This window comes from Heloderma suspectum, chromosome 3 (genome assembly GCF_057233095.1).
Source record: "Heloderma suspectum isolate Gila_16-S chromosome 3, 16-S_ref, whole genome shotgun sequence".
In the NCBI taxonomy this organism is placed as follows: domain Eukaryota; kingdom Metazoa; phylum Chordata; class Lepidosauria; order Squamata; family Helodermatidae; genus Heloderma; species Heloderma suspectum.
The window spans coordinates 163,668,687-163,686,260 of record NC_139460.1 but is presented as its reverse complement, the minus strand read 5'-3'; the positions used below and the strand labels follow the sequence as shown (position 1 = coordinate 163,686,260).

Here is a 17,574-nt window from a genome sequence, read left to right as displayed (position 1 = left end):
ATTCGGTGGGGGGGGGATGGAGCACCTCCCCCCCCGGCCAGAATTTGGGGGGGAGGGATGGAGCGCCTCCCCCCCACTGCGAATCAAATTTCGTTAAAGGTAAGTGACTTTCATACATCCCTAATCAGTTGACAAAGAGAGACAGAGCTGGATTTCATCAACATAGTGCTAAGACCCTACCCCCAAACCCCAATATTGCCCTTCCCTATAGCCTCACCCATTGCCATCATTTTCCTCAATTGCCATGCCTAAGGTCAGGATTTCTTCTTGATCTTAGTGCCACCCAGTTTCCTCAGGCTGCATCACAGTGATTTTGGGAGGGAGGGGTAGTTTGAAAGTGCTTAATAAGGAAAGACTTAGTAAGGCACTAGGCCAAGAACTCCCACAAGACAATCAGGAATTCAGAACATTTATTGCAAGAGCTGAATAACTGTAAATAACGTTGAACTGGCAAAGCAGTAACAAGGATAACTGTTTAGATATTTATCCAGTCAAAGTCATCAAACACCCCTCACAAACTGACATAATTACCGCAATAAGCAATGCACCCCTAGCCCATTTTATGCTTGTATACTGTGGAGGAAAGAAAATGTGAACTGCTATATACAAAATAACTTTTCGGTTAGTTTTATTATTTTTGGTGAGAACAAATTAACCATCAATATTAACTACTTTATTTATTTATTTTGCATTTAAGACTGATGTTTAACTGTGGCATAAGATAATTTTTGCTTTTTTTTTCCCCTTTAAGGACATTTCCCCCCACTATGTTGCATGCTATTTGTTTAAATTGTCTGTCATGCCTTAAGAAAAAAAACTCCTAAGAACGTTTGGATTAGGATTTGTTCGACGTGCAACTGAGATCTTATTAACATTTGGAGTCACTTTGCCGGTTTGATTCAAGTGACGTGACACTGGTACCTGCCAGGCATTGACCAACTATGATAACAAACAGTTAAACAGCAAGAATTAGAGATTGAACCCTTTCATTTCCCCCAACTAGCCTACCAGGAGAATGCTTGGTTACATCATGAAGGCACAACACATTAAATATTTTGTGGCTATGATCTAAAAACACTTGTGTTACTACAACATCAATGCAGATGAAGATTAACACAACCGCTGCCATTTGAGCAATACAAACTGTCTTAGGTATAGACACACACTTGGCCCAATTATAAAGAAAGCAATCATTTGATAATGGTACAGGGCACAATTCCTCAGGAAGTTCTGCTGCACAAATTCCATTGAACAGAATGGGCACTTGGGTACCTCCCATTCACCTCAGTGGGGCTCTTGCAGTGAAACTCCTCAGAAGATTGAGCCCTTAGCAAATTATCCTCCCCTTCATGTTGGTTAATGTTACTCTCTAGTATGATTGCAGTGAATACCTCAGACTTCCTTTTTAAAAAGCCATCTGTTTCAGCTGCGATCAAAGTTGATGTCCTCTTTTTCTCCCCTTTGCTTTGAAAATCAGAATAATAACAAAAAATAACAGTGGCTAAATTTCAAAGCCCTTGCTTCAAGTGTATTTATATTTTAGAATTGGCAAATAGCGTTTGTTTATCAGAATAACAGCAAAGTAAAATCTCCCCCCCCCCTTTACTCAGTTTTTAACACAAGTGTTTTGAGTTCCTTGGAACATTGTGTGTCAGACAGACTACCAACACAGAAACACCATCACCAAAAGAAACAAAATTAAAAAAAGCAACAGGAAGCAAATGAAACAAAGAAGAAAAAAAGCAACTGTGATACACAGAATTATGCTACAGTATTTTTTTAGGTGAACGTTATAAATACACAAAAGTTATTAATAATAATTGATCCTATTTACAAGTACTTGAACACTGATGGACTTAACAAGTGTCCACTAACGTTGTTAATAGCACAGTAGGTTTAATGTTTGTAATTTTAGTTGTTTTGTTTCAGTAAAGATGTCAAGTATAGCAGTCCCAGCACAAGATCAATGGCAATAATAACACAATTTCCTAATTGGATATGCTTTCTAAGAATTGCAATCCTCTCTCTCTCTCTCACTCATTCTTCCTCTCACTCTCTGTTGCTCATTCACTTTCACACTTTCTCTCACTCTCCAAATGTATCTTCTACTGTTCACAGCAGCAGTCCAGGGTCAAAAACGAAAGCAAAATAACAAACTCCCACCCGTTACCCCAAATAAATTGGGAAAAAAAAGATATTTGCAAACTGGAGAGATTCTCTGTAAGAGTTTGATTATGTCTATTTAACAAAACCACACAACTAGTAGAAATGCTCTTTTGTATTGTAGTTCCATGGAGCTACCACAAAATTATGCATATCTCTGCTATGTGACGCATAGTTCTAGAGGTCTACTCAGTACATAAAGCTCTGACACACACACACAGTATTAGCAAGTCTAACTAGGCTAAAGTCACTGTTCCAAAGAAGCCATTTCTTATAGCTGGTTCTCCTTTGGACTCTCCACTGCTCCCGACACTTGTTTATAGGACTTCAAGTTAGCCAAAGGAATGTCAGTCATGTGATTGCCAGGGTTGAAATGGCCTTCACCCGAGCCAAACTGCTTTCGGTCACTGAACTGGTTTCTGTTGCTGTCTTCCTTCCAGGTTCTTGTCAACGTGTGTCCATTCACCAGTTTGTCTTTCTTAACCCATTCCTTCTGAGGTGCAAAGGTGGAGAGTGGAGATTTTGGCTGCTGGTATGAACCCAACGTGGGAGGCATCCAACAGTTGTCTGAGTGACCCAGGACCAGGCATTCCTGAGTGCACATCTCAGTTGCTTCTGCTAATCCTCGAGGGCCAAGGGGTCCATCTGCCGAGAGGTGTGGATGAGGCAGTAGGGAGAAGGGGTGGGGGTGGGAGAAAGAGAGAGAAAGAGATGAAGTTAGATTTGAGAAGAAGAATGACCAATTCATTTATAAATGTACCTCTCGCTTGACTAGCTTATTTAGCTCTGCAGGCAACTTGCTATCAATAATATGAATACGATAACACAGCAGCAGCACACACAACAGTCATATGAACCGCAAAAAAAATGGCAGTCCAGTTGTTATTCTTACCCACATTTATATTCCACTTTCCATGGCATTATCAAAGCAGTATGCAATACCAATATAGTAAACGACAGCAGTGTACTAATCACCAATACAACTACATACTCTGCTGTGCACTAAAATAACAGCTGGTTGGATTATATCTCTGGGAAAGCCTGTGTGAAGAAATGGATGTTAAGAAGTCTGTGGGTCTAAAGACAATTTGTAACAGGTCTAATGACCATTGGTGGGTTCCAGCAGGTGGGTGCTACGACACTAAGCACCCTCCTGCAAGTAAACCTTAGGAGCATGTGGTACCCTCAGAAGTGCTCCTTCTGAAGATCACAAAGACTGGGTGGTTTATATGGGGGTGGGACAATCCCGAAGATAACCTGGCCCTAGGTGAATCTCTCTCAGCTAAAAACCACAAAGGCCCATACATGCTTCCAAAAAACTGGAAGGGGGCTGGCTGGCCAGGATAGGCCTTCCTGGGGAAGGCATTCCAGAAAATAGGGACTACCGAGAAGCCCCTGGATCTTACAGCTGCCAAATATCCCTCTAGAAAAGATGGCACACGTGGTAAGGTCCCCTCATAAAGCAGATATGGGGAAAATATGGGAGAGAACGTTGCTTTCAGTATCTGGGACCCAGCTACTTAGGGTCACACTTACATGAGAGTGAGCTCTGTTGAAGCTTACTTCTCAGTAGACCTGTGTAGGATTGCACTGTTAGGGTGTTAAAGTTCAACAACAGTTCTTTGAATTGAGCCTGAACCCAAAGCAGCTCCTTCCAAATGGGTGTTATGCGATCTCTGTACTGGACTCCGGATAGAAACTTTAAACTGTTGCCATATGCACCAACTGCAATTTCTCGACAAGGGCAGCCCTACATAAAGCACACTGTAGTAATCCAGCTATTATTAGATAAACTCCTGATCTGAACTGTAAAAATAATTCAGCCTCTACAAGGCTACAGCAGTACACTCTAATCTGTTAGTAGAATTTAATCATCCCTAAAATATTAGCTATGGCCATCATGCTGTCCTCAAACATTCAGAGACAACCATCAAAGTTACATGCAATATTTTGGTTTTCTGCTGAACAACCATGAATTGTGTTATCAAATTTTGATTTTGAGGATGTCCCGGGGGGAAGGGGGTGCTTGTTGATTTATGGATTTCTACACCACCTTTCAATAAACATGAATCTTATGCAGAGAAATGCAAATTTGCGTAAGTTCCCAGATGTTACAGATTCCCTTGAGACAGGGATGCAAATGGTGGCAGCTACAACAGCCGCCATTTGCGTCCCTGCAGGGCTGCCCAGTGGCCGGATGTCTGGCTGCGGGTGGCCAGAGCTGGCTGGTGGCTCTGCAGCTTGGCCGCGGAGCGGAGCCGGCCAGGCAGGATTCCTGGGGGAGGGACGGAGCGCCTCCCCCCCATCGAGGATTCCAGGGGGAGGGACAGAATGCCTCCCCCCCACCGTGGATGCCCCTGTGCGGAGCCAGGTAAGGGATTCGTACATCCCTAGTAAAAAAGCTGGCTTACTATAATAAAATAAGACTTGAATATATTGTTCCCACTTCTGTATGAGACTGATAGTGAAATGATAGAGTACTGGTGTGCGAGGTATTCAGCCTAGAGCTGAAAATATATATTCCAGTGTTGCCATTCAAATACTGAATGAGAAATTCCAAACTCAAATCTCGAAAGTGAAACTTTCTCTTGAGCCCTGAGAATTGGTTATTGGCATTTCTTGATTGTTTTCATGTTGGCAGGCTTTGACTAGGTATGTACGAAAGGCACTAACCTTTCGTGGATTATGTTTATGGTTGGGGGGAGGCGTTCCATCCCTCCCCCGGAATCTTTGCCGGGGGGAGGCAGTCCGTTCCTCCCCCCCCGGAATCCTGGCCGTGCTCCACTGTGCTCCACAAAGCTGTGCTCCACAGGGATTCTGCGGAGCTGCCGGCTGGCTCTGCCAGCAGCCGGACATCCGGCCTCTGGCTAGCAGGGACACAAATGGCGGTGGCCATTGCCGCTGCCGTTTGCGTCCCTGCAGTCAGCCGTGATAGGCTACGTAAATGTTTACATAGCCTATCACGGCTGACTTTAAAAAAAAAAAACAACGCGCATACGCAAATGGCAGCGGCCACGGCCGCCGCCGTTTGCGTTCCTTATTTTGGCATGTCTTAGTCTACGTAAATATTTACATAGACTAAGATGGCGAAAATAAGGGGAACACAAATAGTGTAGACGCGACGCTATTTGCGTTCCCCTTATTTTCGCTGTCTTAGTCTACGTAAATGTTTATGTAGACTAAGACGTGCCAAAATAAGGAACACAAATGGCGGCGGCCGTGGCCACCACCATTTGCGTACGCGTGTTTTTTGTTTTTTTTTTTTAAAAGTCAGCCGTGATAGGCTACATAAACATTTACGTAGCCTATCACGTTTTTGTTTTTTTTTAACTGGAAATGGCGGCAGCGGCCGCACCGCTGCCACCAGGAAGATCCGCCCAAGGTAAGTCTCGTCCCGGGGGGGCGGGGGGGCAGGCCATTCCACCACCGATTTTGAATGCCAGCGCATTCGGCCTCCCCGAGATCCGTGGCAGAATTTTCATACATCCCTAGGCTTTGACTATGAAATCTCACCATCTTGCAATGGTAAAATACTAATTATGAGTGCTGTGCCAAAGATGCCTTCCATATTTTTGGACCAATCTCATTTAGCAACGGACAGACTGAACTTCGTCCAGCGCTATCGGTCACTTGCCGAGCCACTGTTCATGCCCGCTTGCTGCACCACACGAGACCCTAAATGGCTCAGTGAGTGACCAACAAATACTGTGGACCCACCCACTCCTTCCCTGACAATGATCTTGCTCCATGACAATGGCAGCTTAGGCATTTCCAGGAAGGAAATGTTGCATAGACAGTAGGGGTGGACGAAAGTCACTTACCTTTTCTCGCAGCTTGTTAGCGGTGGGATGGAGCGCTTCGCTGCTCCCCCCGCGAAGTTCAGGCTGGGGGGGGAGGCTTCCCGCCTCGCCCGGCCGAAATTCAGGCCGGGGGGGAGGCTTCCCGCCTCGCCCGGCCAAAATTCAGGCCGGGGAGGAGGCTTCCCGCCTCGCCCGGCCGTGAACACGAAAGTAAAAAAAAAAAAAAAAAACAACGTCCCCAGATAGGCTACGTGACGATTCACGTAGCCTATCACGGCTAGATCTGGAAAGTCAGCCATGATAGGCTACGTGAATCGTCACGTAGCCTATCACGGGTGACTTAAAAAAAAACCAAAAAAAGCGCGTACGCGAATGGCGGCCCCCATAGGGAGCCGCCATTCGCGTTCCTTATTTAGTTGCTGTAGTCTACGTAAATGTCTACGTAGACTACAGCGAAAACAAGGGCAACGCAAATAGCGTTGCCCTTATTTTCGCCGTAGTCTACGTAAAGATTTACGTAGACTACAGCGACCAAATAAGGAAGGGGAATGGCGGCTCCCTATGGGGGCCGCCATTATCCGTACACACTTTTTTTTTTTTTTTAAGTCACCCGTTATAGGCTACGTGACGATTGACGTAGCCTATCACGGCTGACTTTGCAAATCTAGCCGTGATAGGCTACGTGAATCGTCACGTAGCCTATCAGGGGACGTTGTTTTTTTTTTTCTTTGATTGCAATGGCGGGGGCGGCAGCCGGTCGGAAGACCGGCTGCCGCTCCCGCCCCGCTCGAACACCGGACGAACCGCCAGCCGGACCCGCCGCCGGGAGGGACATTCAGGGAAGGTAAGTCCTGTCCCGGGGGGGGGGTGCAGGGGGGGTGCGGAGGATTTCTCCCCGAAACTTGTTCGGGGGGCCGAACACTGCAAAGGGCAATCTATGCAACACTGCAGGCGTGAATGGGCCATTCACACCTGTAATGTTGCTCAGATTGCCCTTTATGTCTGCAACCTACATAACATTTCCTTTCTGGAAAATTCCTCCTATAGGGCCTTTTCACATCAGGAAATGCAGGCAGCCTGGGAAGCTGCAATGGAAAGATGTGTAATAGAAAGGAGGGAAACACACAGCACCCTTGGCCACTCCATGGTAATCAAGCAAGCTCAAAATAAAACACCACCAAAACAAATTCAAAATCAATTTTAAAGCACCCTGAGAATGAGGCAGAATAGCTGAAGCCTCTTTCATGGGGTAAGGCAATTTTGGGGAACTTGGAGGAGATTTTGGCACTGTGCTAGGGATGGTGGAGAATTTCTCCATGAAACTTCGGGGGGCCGAGCGCCGTGTTCGGCCCCCCGAACAAGTTTCGGGGAGAAATTCTCCGCACCCCCCCGCACCCCCCCCCCGGGACGGGACTTACCTTTGCCGAATGTCCCTCCCGGCGGCGGGTCCGGCCGGCGGTTCGGCAGGTGTTCGTGCGGGGCGGGAGCGGCAGCCGGTCTTTCGACCGGCTGCAGCCGCCGCCATTCCAATAAAAGAAAAAAAAAAAAACGCCCCCGTGATAGGCTACGTGACGATTAACGTAGCCTATCATGGCTAGATTTGCAAAGTCAGCCATGATAGGCTACGTACATCGTCACGTAGCCTATCACGGGTGACGTTAAAAAAAAAAAAAAAAGTGCGTACGGATAATGGCGGCCCCCATAGGGAGCCACCATTCCCGTTCCTTATTTGGTCACTGTAGTCTACGTAAAGATTTACGTAGACTACGGCGAAAATAAGAGCAACGCCGGCCTGAACTTTGCAGGGGGAGCAGCGAAGCGCCTCCCCCCCACCGTGAACAAGCTTCGACGACAGGTAAGTGACTTTCGTCCACCCCTACACTGTGCTTCTCTGCCCTACATTCCAAATTCTAGTTCTGAACTGCATTCCACACAGTGTGGGGCTCAAGAGTTCTCAGTAATGGCTCTGCCACTTGTCGACCCACCATAATCCCATATCGGCTTTGGTCTCCCTTGGACTAAAGACTACTGTGCACACAGTGGTCTTTGTTCCAGCACAAGCAGGGTCCCCAGTTGGCCAGATAAATTTGTGGAGGTGTAGAGTTGGCAAGTAGGCCCAATCTCAACCCTCCCACACCCATGCATTGCTAAATTGGGCTAGAGGAATAACCAGAACAAATGTGTACCATACTGTACACAATGTACATACAAAGGCTTAATAAAATGTTAGCCTTCAGTAAATCTAAGAAAGACTCCATAGTGCTTGCTAAAAGAGCAAAAAACAAAACAAAAGTTAACTCATTTTTTCTTACACCTCAAAAACCAAAACCACAGCCTCTCAGGTGGGGACATAGTGTAAAATCTTTCTTCTTACATTTTCTCAAGCTCAAGGGGAAATGGTGACCTTCCACAGAATTCTCGTAAATGCCCTCACCCGGCGCCAGCTTGTCTGGCTAAAAGGGGGGGGGGGCATTGCGGGCGGGTGGGCTGACATGACGCAGGGGCCTTTGATTGGTGCACCCCAGTGGCACCACCATGCAAGGAGGGGCAGGCTGAGTTGCCTTAAACTCAGCCCCCTTCTCAAACTCAGCTCTCTGGCTCAACGCAGCTAGAGAGAACTACAGCCCCGCCAGAAACGACGAAGGACACCTGCCTGCTGGAGACCGGTGTCGTCGCGCACGCTGAGGGCCCCAGCTCTTGAGGCTGCAGTGCGCCCGCCCCTCCTTTCTCCTCGGTTCATGACGAGGGACTTTGGCCTGCTGGAGAATGGCTTCGTCCTCGTTCCAGCCGCCTGGACCCAGCGTGCTTCTGCGCACCAAAATCTTCGCTTGGTGATACTGTTCGCCTCCCTCCCTCCTTCGCCAGCTCCTTTCCTCTCGCCCGCCCGTCCGTTCGGTCTCCTCGTGTACTCGCTGTACTGCCCGCTCGCCTGCCTGCCCGCACGCTCGCTCAACCCGCCCGCCAGCCCCCCCGCCCGCCCGCTCACCCTGCCCGCACGCTTGCCTGACAGGCCCGCTGGCCGCCGGGCCGGCTCATGGCCCGCCTGCCGGCCAGCCTGTCTACCCAGCCGCCTGCCTTGCCGGCCTCTTCCTCCTCGCCTTGCCGGCCTCCCTGAGGTGTTGCTCCCGGCGGGGGGCATCGGCGGGCGGGTGAGCGTGGCGCCGGTGTTTGCCGGCGGCAGCGCTCCAAGCGACAGTCTGACTGCCCCCCCCACTGGTCAGCCGAGCCTGCCTGTTGGAGGGGCGCCTGGCTGCTGAGCCGAGTCGGGGCGTGTATATCACAGCCCGATTGGTCGCCTCCCATGGGCTTGGGACGTCTCCCCCCCCCCAATAAATAAATAAATAAAAGGAAGAGGTGTGGCTCAGTGGTAGAGGACATGCTTGGCATGCAGAAGGCCCCAGGTTTAATCCCCAGCATCTCCAGGTAGGGCTACGAAAGAATCCTGCCTGAAACTTTGGAGATCTGCTGCTGCCAGTCAGTGTCAACAATTCTGTGCTAGATGGACCCAGGATCTGACTCAGTATAAGGCAGCTTCCTATGTTTGTATGAAAAGAAAGCTTTAATTAAATAAATAATAATATTAATAATAATAATAATAAAAATTAATTAAATTATGATTATTAAATATTTAATTAATAAAATTGCGTAACAGCAGCGACTGCCTGTTTGGCGCCTCCCGTGACAGGGTGCCCTCGGCTGTGGGCGCCCACGCTCAAACGCAACTCCATCACCTTTGGCCCCTGGCTGCGCCTCTTGAAAATCTGATTTTCTATCTAAACGGTAGTGCAGCGCTCCCACCTTCATCCCCAGGCCTCTCTGTCTCGGTCTGTAACTCATACCCACAGATCTTAAGACTGTGGGGTGGCTGCCTATTGTCTGGGGTGCCCAGCGGCTTTATTAACTCTTTGATAGTGTCAAGGGCTCCTTAGAGGGCTCTCTCAGTCTAATCCAGTAGCCAAGTCCAGACACAGACAAAGGGATTCTTTTCAAAGCTTTATTCTTCCTTTGCAACTTAACAACTCTACAGGTATCAACTAGATCTGAGCAGCAGCATCCCTATGCCCTAAGTTGGATCAGTTGGTCCCCGTTTGAAAAGCAATTACTGGCAGACCCCTGAATATAAGGACTAGGGAGAATCCCTCCCCTTTTCCCTTGGATCCTCGGGGCGCAGCCGTTGAGTGCGTGCCTTCACTAAGTCTGCTATCTGTGCTCGGTCACTCCCTGGACTGCTAACTAAAACTAGGAATGTGGGGGGGAGGAAACTCCGTCAGCTGTTGGTCCTGGGAAAGAGGAGCGTGCTCCTCTCCCAGGAGCGACTGCTCTTCCTCAGCATTAGAACTACTCTGGGATACTATGGGCTCAGTGTCCACCCTGACAGATAGCTTGCTTAATTCACCTCCTGCATCATGCCTCCTAAGAAGGGCCAGGGTGGTAAGAAAGGGAAGGGGAGGGCCCCGCCCCCCCTCCCCAAAAGTCCGCTGCCAAGGGGCCTGATTCTGACTCTGATGTGGATGCAGACCTGGTACTGGCATCAATTTTTTCTCGTTTGGAAGCTGCTGAGCGTTCCTCGGGGATCCCTCCTCTTCCCCTGGCCAGGCACAAAAATCCTCGGTGGTCCAGCACAAGCAAACACGACAGCAGACCCAACGCTTGTTGTTCCTTTCTATTTCAGATCGCCTGGACGCTATTGAGGCATCCACCTCCTCTTCATCGGCTCTTCCAGAAGGCTCACCGCCTTCAGCGGAGCTCCTCCCTTCTGCTGCCTCATCTTCCCTGGGCGCACAAGCAACAACCTCATTTTTTTTTTTTCCAGCTGGGGATCAGAGTGTGCCCACGATTGGTACAGCTTGTTTCTGGGTACAGGGCACCCGGATGCCATTGAGGCCTCCATCTCGCCTTCGCAGGTTCACCATGGCAGCACCCCACCACTGTAGGCAGTCCACCTTCCTGCGGCATCTCTGTCAGCAGTGATCCAAGCAACATCCTCCTCCTTGGGGTTTCGCCCAGGCGACACAGCACACCTGAAGGCGGTCCGCCCTCATGAGGCATCTCCATCAGGAGCAATGCAAGTGGTATCGCCTCCCTTGCTCCCGGGGACCCAGACACGGCTGCCCTGGATATGGGTGAGATGACTGCACCTTACCCCAGTTGTTCAGACGGGTGACCCTTATGGCTGTGGGGTTGCTGCCTTAGCTTACCTACCTGGGGGCGGCTGTCCCTCCCAATGTCATCTCCCTATATGACGCCCGGGCCGCCTGCAGCTCCGTCAGTCACACCCCAGTAACCCCAGCCGCTTAATGCATCATCTTACAGGGTTTTTTCCTGGATTAATTAGGATCCCTCGCCTGCCCCCGCCCGTTTTGGACATCCACGTAAGGGGCATATCAGATCCCTACGCTAATCTGGCGAGTTGTATTGTCACCAGGGCTACTCCTTCTCGTAATGTCTTTCGCCCGAGGAGGTGTGCGAATGGCTTGTTTAGGCCTCTCGCAGGAGGGCCGCCATTGCCCTTCGCTGCGTAAGGACCTGTTTGACCAGGACCTTTCACTCCAATTTTGACTCCTTCCCAGCTGGGGTCGGCAACAGATCTGGCAGTGGCCACATTCAGCAGGTGGTCTCCCGCACTGGCCCTCGGCCTGTGGCGGGTCCGCTGCTTCAGCACTGCTATCTGCTGGGAGTAAAGCCCCAGTGGGCACATGCTCCCAGGACACGTGCAGTTTTCATCGTGAATGCTCCCTTGTAGCAGTCAGCACTCATGCACCTCTTGTCCAATGCTCGGGGAGGGGAGGGTCCCCTTGGTAAAGCCGAGGCAGTAGGAAGCTCTGGATGGCCAATGCCTAGTAAGGTTGGTGCCAATACTCCGGCTTTAAGACACTACCCAACTGGGGGAACGCATCTTATCTTGGAACACGGTTTATGCTAGGTTCTAGGGCCCCCTAGCATTTTTTCTTTAGGTCAACATAGACCATCCCTACCTCCTAAGCAACATTTCTCCTCGCTAGGCGTTGACAGGTTCAGGAGAGGTTAACAATGCAGTACTGGCAGAAGGGTTTTAGCCCCCCCCCTTTTTTCACACCCTGTTAGCTATTCTAGGGATCTCCCTTCTCGAAATGGTGCCCAGGAAATCCTCTAGGGAGTTTATTCTGATTCGTAACCTCTCTTTCCTAAGGGCCAGTCAATTATCACGAGATCCCTGATCATCTCTGCTCAGTGTGTCACACCTCTTCGATGAGGCAGCTGTCTTTGTCTGGGATCCCGGCCACGGGTCCCTGATGGGCATGTGCTACATGGAGTCCAAAGATGGTAGTCATTGTTCTGACCTAACGCAAGTATTGCTTCCCCTTTTCTGTTACTTCAGTGCCCCTTAGCTCACAAAGGCTGAGGGCCTGTCTCCCACAGCAACATTTGGTGAAGCCAATCCGATACCCTTAGGTGTTATTCTCACCTCCCTCAGGACAATTTTCAGGTCTGTTAGGCACAGCTCCAAGTAGTTATACATCAGGCATGGCTTCAACTTAGTAGGGTTTTAATGGCACCTCCTTTCGGAACCGTGAGCCTCTCCTCAAAGCCGGACTGAGGACTCACATGGTTCCGCCCCTACCCCAAGGGGTTTCAGATTCTTAGGGCAGGTCCAATCATGCAGTGGGTAAAGGCCTGTAGAGTGGAGGCTGCCGCCCCCGCCAAGCACATTGAGGGATAACCTTATAGCCAAGTCAGTAACCCCCCCCCTTCGCTATGACAACATGACCACGTTATTCATTCTCCGTCCTCCCGAAATTGGAGGGTCATGTCATGTGTCAGTGAGTTTGCGCTCCAGAGTCAGTATTACAACATCTGGTTCTGGGTCCACCATGTGCTGGGTTAGGCAAACCCAATTGTCGATGCCTTGTCATGAAATTAGGTCAACATCTTCTGGGCCTTAGCCCCGTGGGTGCTCCATTCCCAGATCCCATCCTTGCAGTACTATGGGAGATGGGGATACTGAAGCCGGGCATGCCAGCCTGCATTCCATGGCTCTCCGTACAGGAGCTGCCTGCGACAGAGCAGGGTGTGTGTGCCACGCATTAGGCAAAACCTCAGCGATAGGATTCATGGCCCTTATCTATAGATCATTGGCCACAATTTCACGCCTCCGTAAGGAACAACAGACTATTTGGGACCATAAGTCGCAAGCTGGCCATTTAGCCTTCCAGCCCACAAAGGTGGGTTTCACTGACTCCATGTCAGAATTTAGGTTTCGGCGTGCAAGATAGTGTTGGGCACAGATGTTTGCCTGCATTAGTAAATTAACCACCCTCTCTCTCCTGATACCCCTTTCAGGCTCCGGGGGTAATGGCCCTCCATTTGAGCTTTCCAATAAGACGTTTCCCTGTTCCACGTAGCAGCCCTAATGGAATGCAGGGTTGGTCTGGGCTCACAAGGCCGACTTGTCCCAGAGGGCCTTGATTTGCTGCAAAGTACAGGTCTGGCCCAAAGTAATCCATTTACATATTTGGTGATCAAATTGATCGGCATGGCAAGGGCACGGCAGTGGCCCATGGCCAAACACAAGTCAATGGATTATGCTCTGGCGGCACCTTATGGGTTTTATGGCATGCCACGGGTCTGAGGAGGGGCCTCCGTTTTTATCACTTCAACGGTTTGCTGTTGACTTAAGGGCAATTGTGTAGTTTCCCTTAATGTGCTTCTTCCTTAGACCAGCAGACTCATTGTACGCCGGTACGGGTGCTCTTACATGGGCACGTTTTGATGTCTGGAGCTGCATGAAGAGCTTGTATGTCTTCTTCAGAATTCAGCTTCTCTCACCCTGTCACATTAAGATCCAGTGGCTCCATAGACTTGGCATACGGTGGGAGTCCCCTCCTCACTCTGTCCCACCAATTTTGTCAGTCTTCCTCCGCAGGTCCAGGTGCTGCACATTGGAGGGAATGACTTCGGCTGTAAGCCAGGCAAGGACCTGATGGAACAGGCCTTGGTTGAGATACAGGTGGTCCGGCATACCTGGCCGGAAGTAGCCTATTGCAGCCCTCACTGCTCCCATGGATCAATGGGAAGGAATGGAATGATGTTGCCAGTGGCAGGGCACGTTGGAAAGTGCACAGAGAAATGGCTTATTGCCAGGTGAATGAGGTGATGGATGCACCACCCGCCAGGAAATTCTGTGGACATGGAGGGAGCGTTACAGGTAGGACGGTGTCCGCCTGTCTCATTTAGTGAATAACATATGTCTGTCTGATCTGCCAAAGGGCCTGCGGGAAGTTCTTCTGCGCAGGTGGGGGGAGTTTCACAAGCTCTAGGCTTGTGACTCCTGTGGCGGCTAGGACGGGCAAAACAGGAAAGTAGGGATGGTGTGCATGCAGAGGCACCTTATGGTGACAGGTGACGCCTGAGGGCCCCCTGAACGGGTTGTGCGGCTCAGCGGAGGGATAAGGGTTGCCTAGGAGACCAACCCTACTCACTCACCCAGGTGTTTCGCGGCACCGGGTTGGGGGTGACACTGGAAGGTCTACCTCCCCCTGAAGGGGCAGTCCGGAGGGATGGTGAGATCACCGCCACCCCTCAGGCTGGGTATGTTTTCGCCCAAGAAGTGCCAGCTAGCCGCTGACACAGTTAGATGCCCGTCCTAGTTACCCCTTTGCAGCTATTTCAATAAATGTGGCCCAATTTTCAACCCAAGCTTGTTGTCTGCATCTTCTTTAACCCATCTCCGCTCGCAATGATTTCTGACACATATTACCATCAGTGCAAGTCTCATTCTCTTTCTTTGCATATTTTGGGGGTGGAGTCCGATGGACTCCCTGCCACTTGCCCCTCTGGACCCCACTTGCTGAGCCACCTCCTCTGCCCTCCCCCACTTGCCGCACAACATGAGCTGTTGGAGGGCTCAGCAAGCAGCTGACAAGCATTGCAAGGCCAACTATTCCTGCAGAGAGCCCATTCCCTGTTCTGCAGAAGACTGTATTTATGGAAATGGCAGCCAGTCATGTCATCTTTGCTTCTGTAACATCTCTGCTTCTCTGATGCTTGTGTAACTACACTGTATTGGGGCCACATGATCAGGGAATTGCGATCCTTCTCTGATGCATGTGTTACTTCAGAGCTTTTCTGATGCACGTGTAACTCCGCTGTATCAGGGCTAGGGATGGAGTCCGAGCAGGGAATGGAGTATGACTCAGCCACCCAGACCCTGCTCGCTGGGCTGTGGGGGGCTTGCTTGCCTGGTGGTGACCAGCGGGAATCACTGCAAGGCCATATGTCCCCTTACTGAGCTGCAGTTGTGCACACAATCACAGCTCTCGGTTACATCTGTATAGGTAAAGTTGCATCAGTGGCTGCCTTAACGGAGCAGTGACTCGAGATTAGAGGTATAAAGCATCGATGGCTGCCTTAAAGGAGCAGTGACTCGAGATTACAGCACTCGCTGGGCCCTCACCGAGCTCTCCAGCAGCTCAAGCATCATGGCGAGCAGGGACAGGTGGCAGAGGAGGCCCGGCAAGCGAGCAATGAGCATGGACAGAGTCCGTCCATCCCTACCCAATGGTATAGTTCTGGAGAATGGGGTGTAAAGCCAAAGATACATGAATTTAAAATAAGTGGCTGCAGGCACATCTCTGAGAATTTGTGTGAATAATGCATTTCATTGCCAAGAATAAGCATTTAAATCTGGCTTCTGACAAACAGTTCCAAAGCCCCATAGAAACTTTACCCCACATAAACTTTATCAGCCAGGAAAGCTTGCATAAAACCCTACACCAACAGTAAGTGTCTTAGGCCTTAGTGGCTGTTACGGAGGGAAGCAAACTAAATGAGAAATAAATCTCTTGGAGACTAATTTGACATGGCGTAAAGGCCCACAAGCATACTTTCATTCTGTCTCAGAACAGCTTATTTCGCGTTTAAAGCCCAAACTAAAATGGATGTCAGCTTTATTTGAACTTGAGCTTAGTTTATTTAGTTTCTGGATGAGGACATGAAACATAAAGAGTTTGGTACTGTGGCTTTCCATTTCTTTTATTGAAAACTGCAAGCACAGAGATGGTGTCATCTGTTTCCTGAAATGTATCAGCCCAACATGAATGAGGTGTGTGTATGTGTGTGTGTGTTTCCCTTCCCTCTTCATTGTGCATTGGAAGATTTAATCCCTGCCAAACCATTCCCTTTTGGGTCAGCAAGATAGGATTGTATTATTGTGTGGGAGAAAAAAAAGTGAAAAAACGTAATTAAAAGTAAATTGCTTTTGTCAGCGGAAAAGAAAATAATCAGCGTTTAACCTATAGATTAACCTTTGGAAATGTTAACAATATGCTGGAAATACTCCCTTTTACTATCTGTTTCCCCCTTCTTCCATGAAATACCTGCATCACTTTGATTATAGCAGTGAAGAATCCAAAGACATCCAAAGACATGTGGAAAGGCCAGGAGAGGGCTGAGTTATAAAATAAAGAAACTTTTTCTTCCACTAAACTGTGGAACTAAAATGTAAAGCTCAGGATTTGAAGCTCTCTTTGAAAAATCTGTGTGTGTGTGAAGCTTCTGGCACCAAACGATTGTACAGTTTAAGACATTTCATTTCATTTGTTTTAATTTATTATAACCCAGTGTGTATACCATGGGTTTAAGTTAGGTAAACCATCTAAACAAAAGGTAGGGAGGGGACCATAATCCAAAAGTGGTAAAAAACAAAAAACAACATATGAACTAACATAGCATACTAGTTTAACCACATCCATCGTATACCTTCTTTGATACATAAAAGAAGATATGACTTCTATAAGATACAGGCTGAAATCCTATACAGAAGTAAGTGGGGCTTGCTTCTGAATATATTTGTAATATAATAGCTAAGACTGTGAAATATTTTGCCTCTAATAAGAAGCATCCTCATGGCTTCTTGGTTAGCAGACAACCACAGCCCAGAGTACAGGCTGAGTAGGGGTTGTCGTTGAATTGTGGGTTGTTGTTGGGTGGTCTTTATGGGCAAATCCTGCAGTATTGTTCAACTATGGTTTGTTAACCACAAACAACCCGAACTTCACAACTTAACAACAAAACATGGGTTCTCTTCCTGGGTTGTTCATGGTTAGCCTCCTATAGTAAACCATAGTGCAATGTTCACACATAACGACAACCCATGATTCAACAACCCATACTCAATCCATACTCAGGTTGTTGTTACATGTTAACCACGCCATTGTGAAACAGTACTATTTTGCAATTTAAAAAGAAGAGGAAAGCAGTATTTAAACTCTCTTTTTACTGATGGAGCAGTTATCTGGTCCTCCTGTGTTATTTTCCTGTGTGCTGCCCTTTAAAGCTCTTTTGACTACAGCCTTCCTGACTATCTGATAACTTGATGTTCGAAATAAATCAGTAATTTCCTTCCTATCACCTTCCTGTCACTTGATTTTCATCAAGGAACAACGGATTGTTTGTAGACAGGGTAAGGAAAGCAACTTTGTTGTTTTAGAGACAACAAGAAGAGTGGGGTTCCAAAAAAGGCCTTTGCTGTTGGTAATTTGCAGTTGAAACAGTCATATATTTAGACTATCATGCATGTGCTTATTGATAGCATCGAAAAATATGAGGCTATGTCAGCTCTGATAGCACATCC

At 48.6% G+C, this 17,574-nt stretch overlaps 1 protein-coding gene across 1 annotated transcript in view; it reads right to left on the bottom strand.

Annotated features, from left to right (window-relative positions):
- Positions 1 to 394: 394 nt before the first annotated feature.
- The window catches only part of PCDH9 (protocadherin 9), a 1,250,417-nt gene continuing 1,233,237 nt past the window's right edge, over positions 395 to 17,574 (bottom strand). The window contains exon 4 of the mRNA XM_084844860.1: positions 395 to 2,808. Within this exon, the coding sequence (XP_084700986.1) occupies positions 2,435 to 2,808 (374 nt within the window). The 3' untranslated portion in view covers positions 395 to 2,434. The remainder of the gene's footprint in view (positions 2,809 to 17,574) is intronic.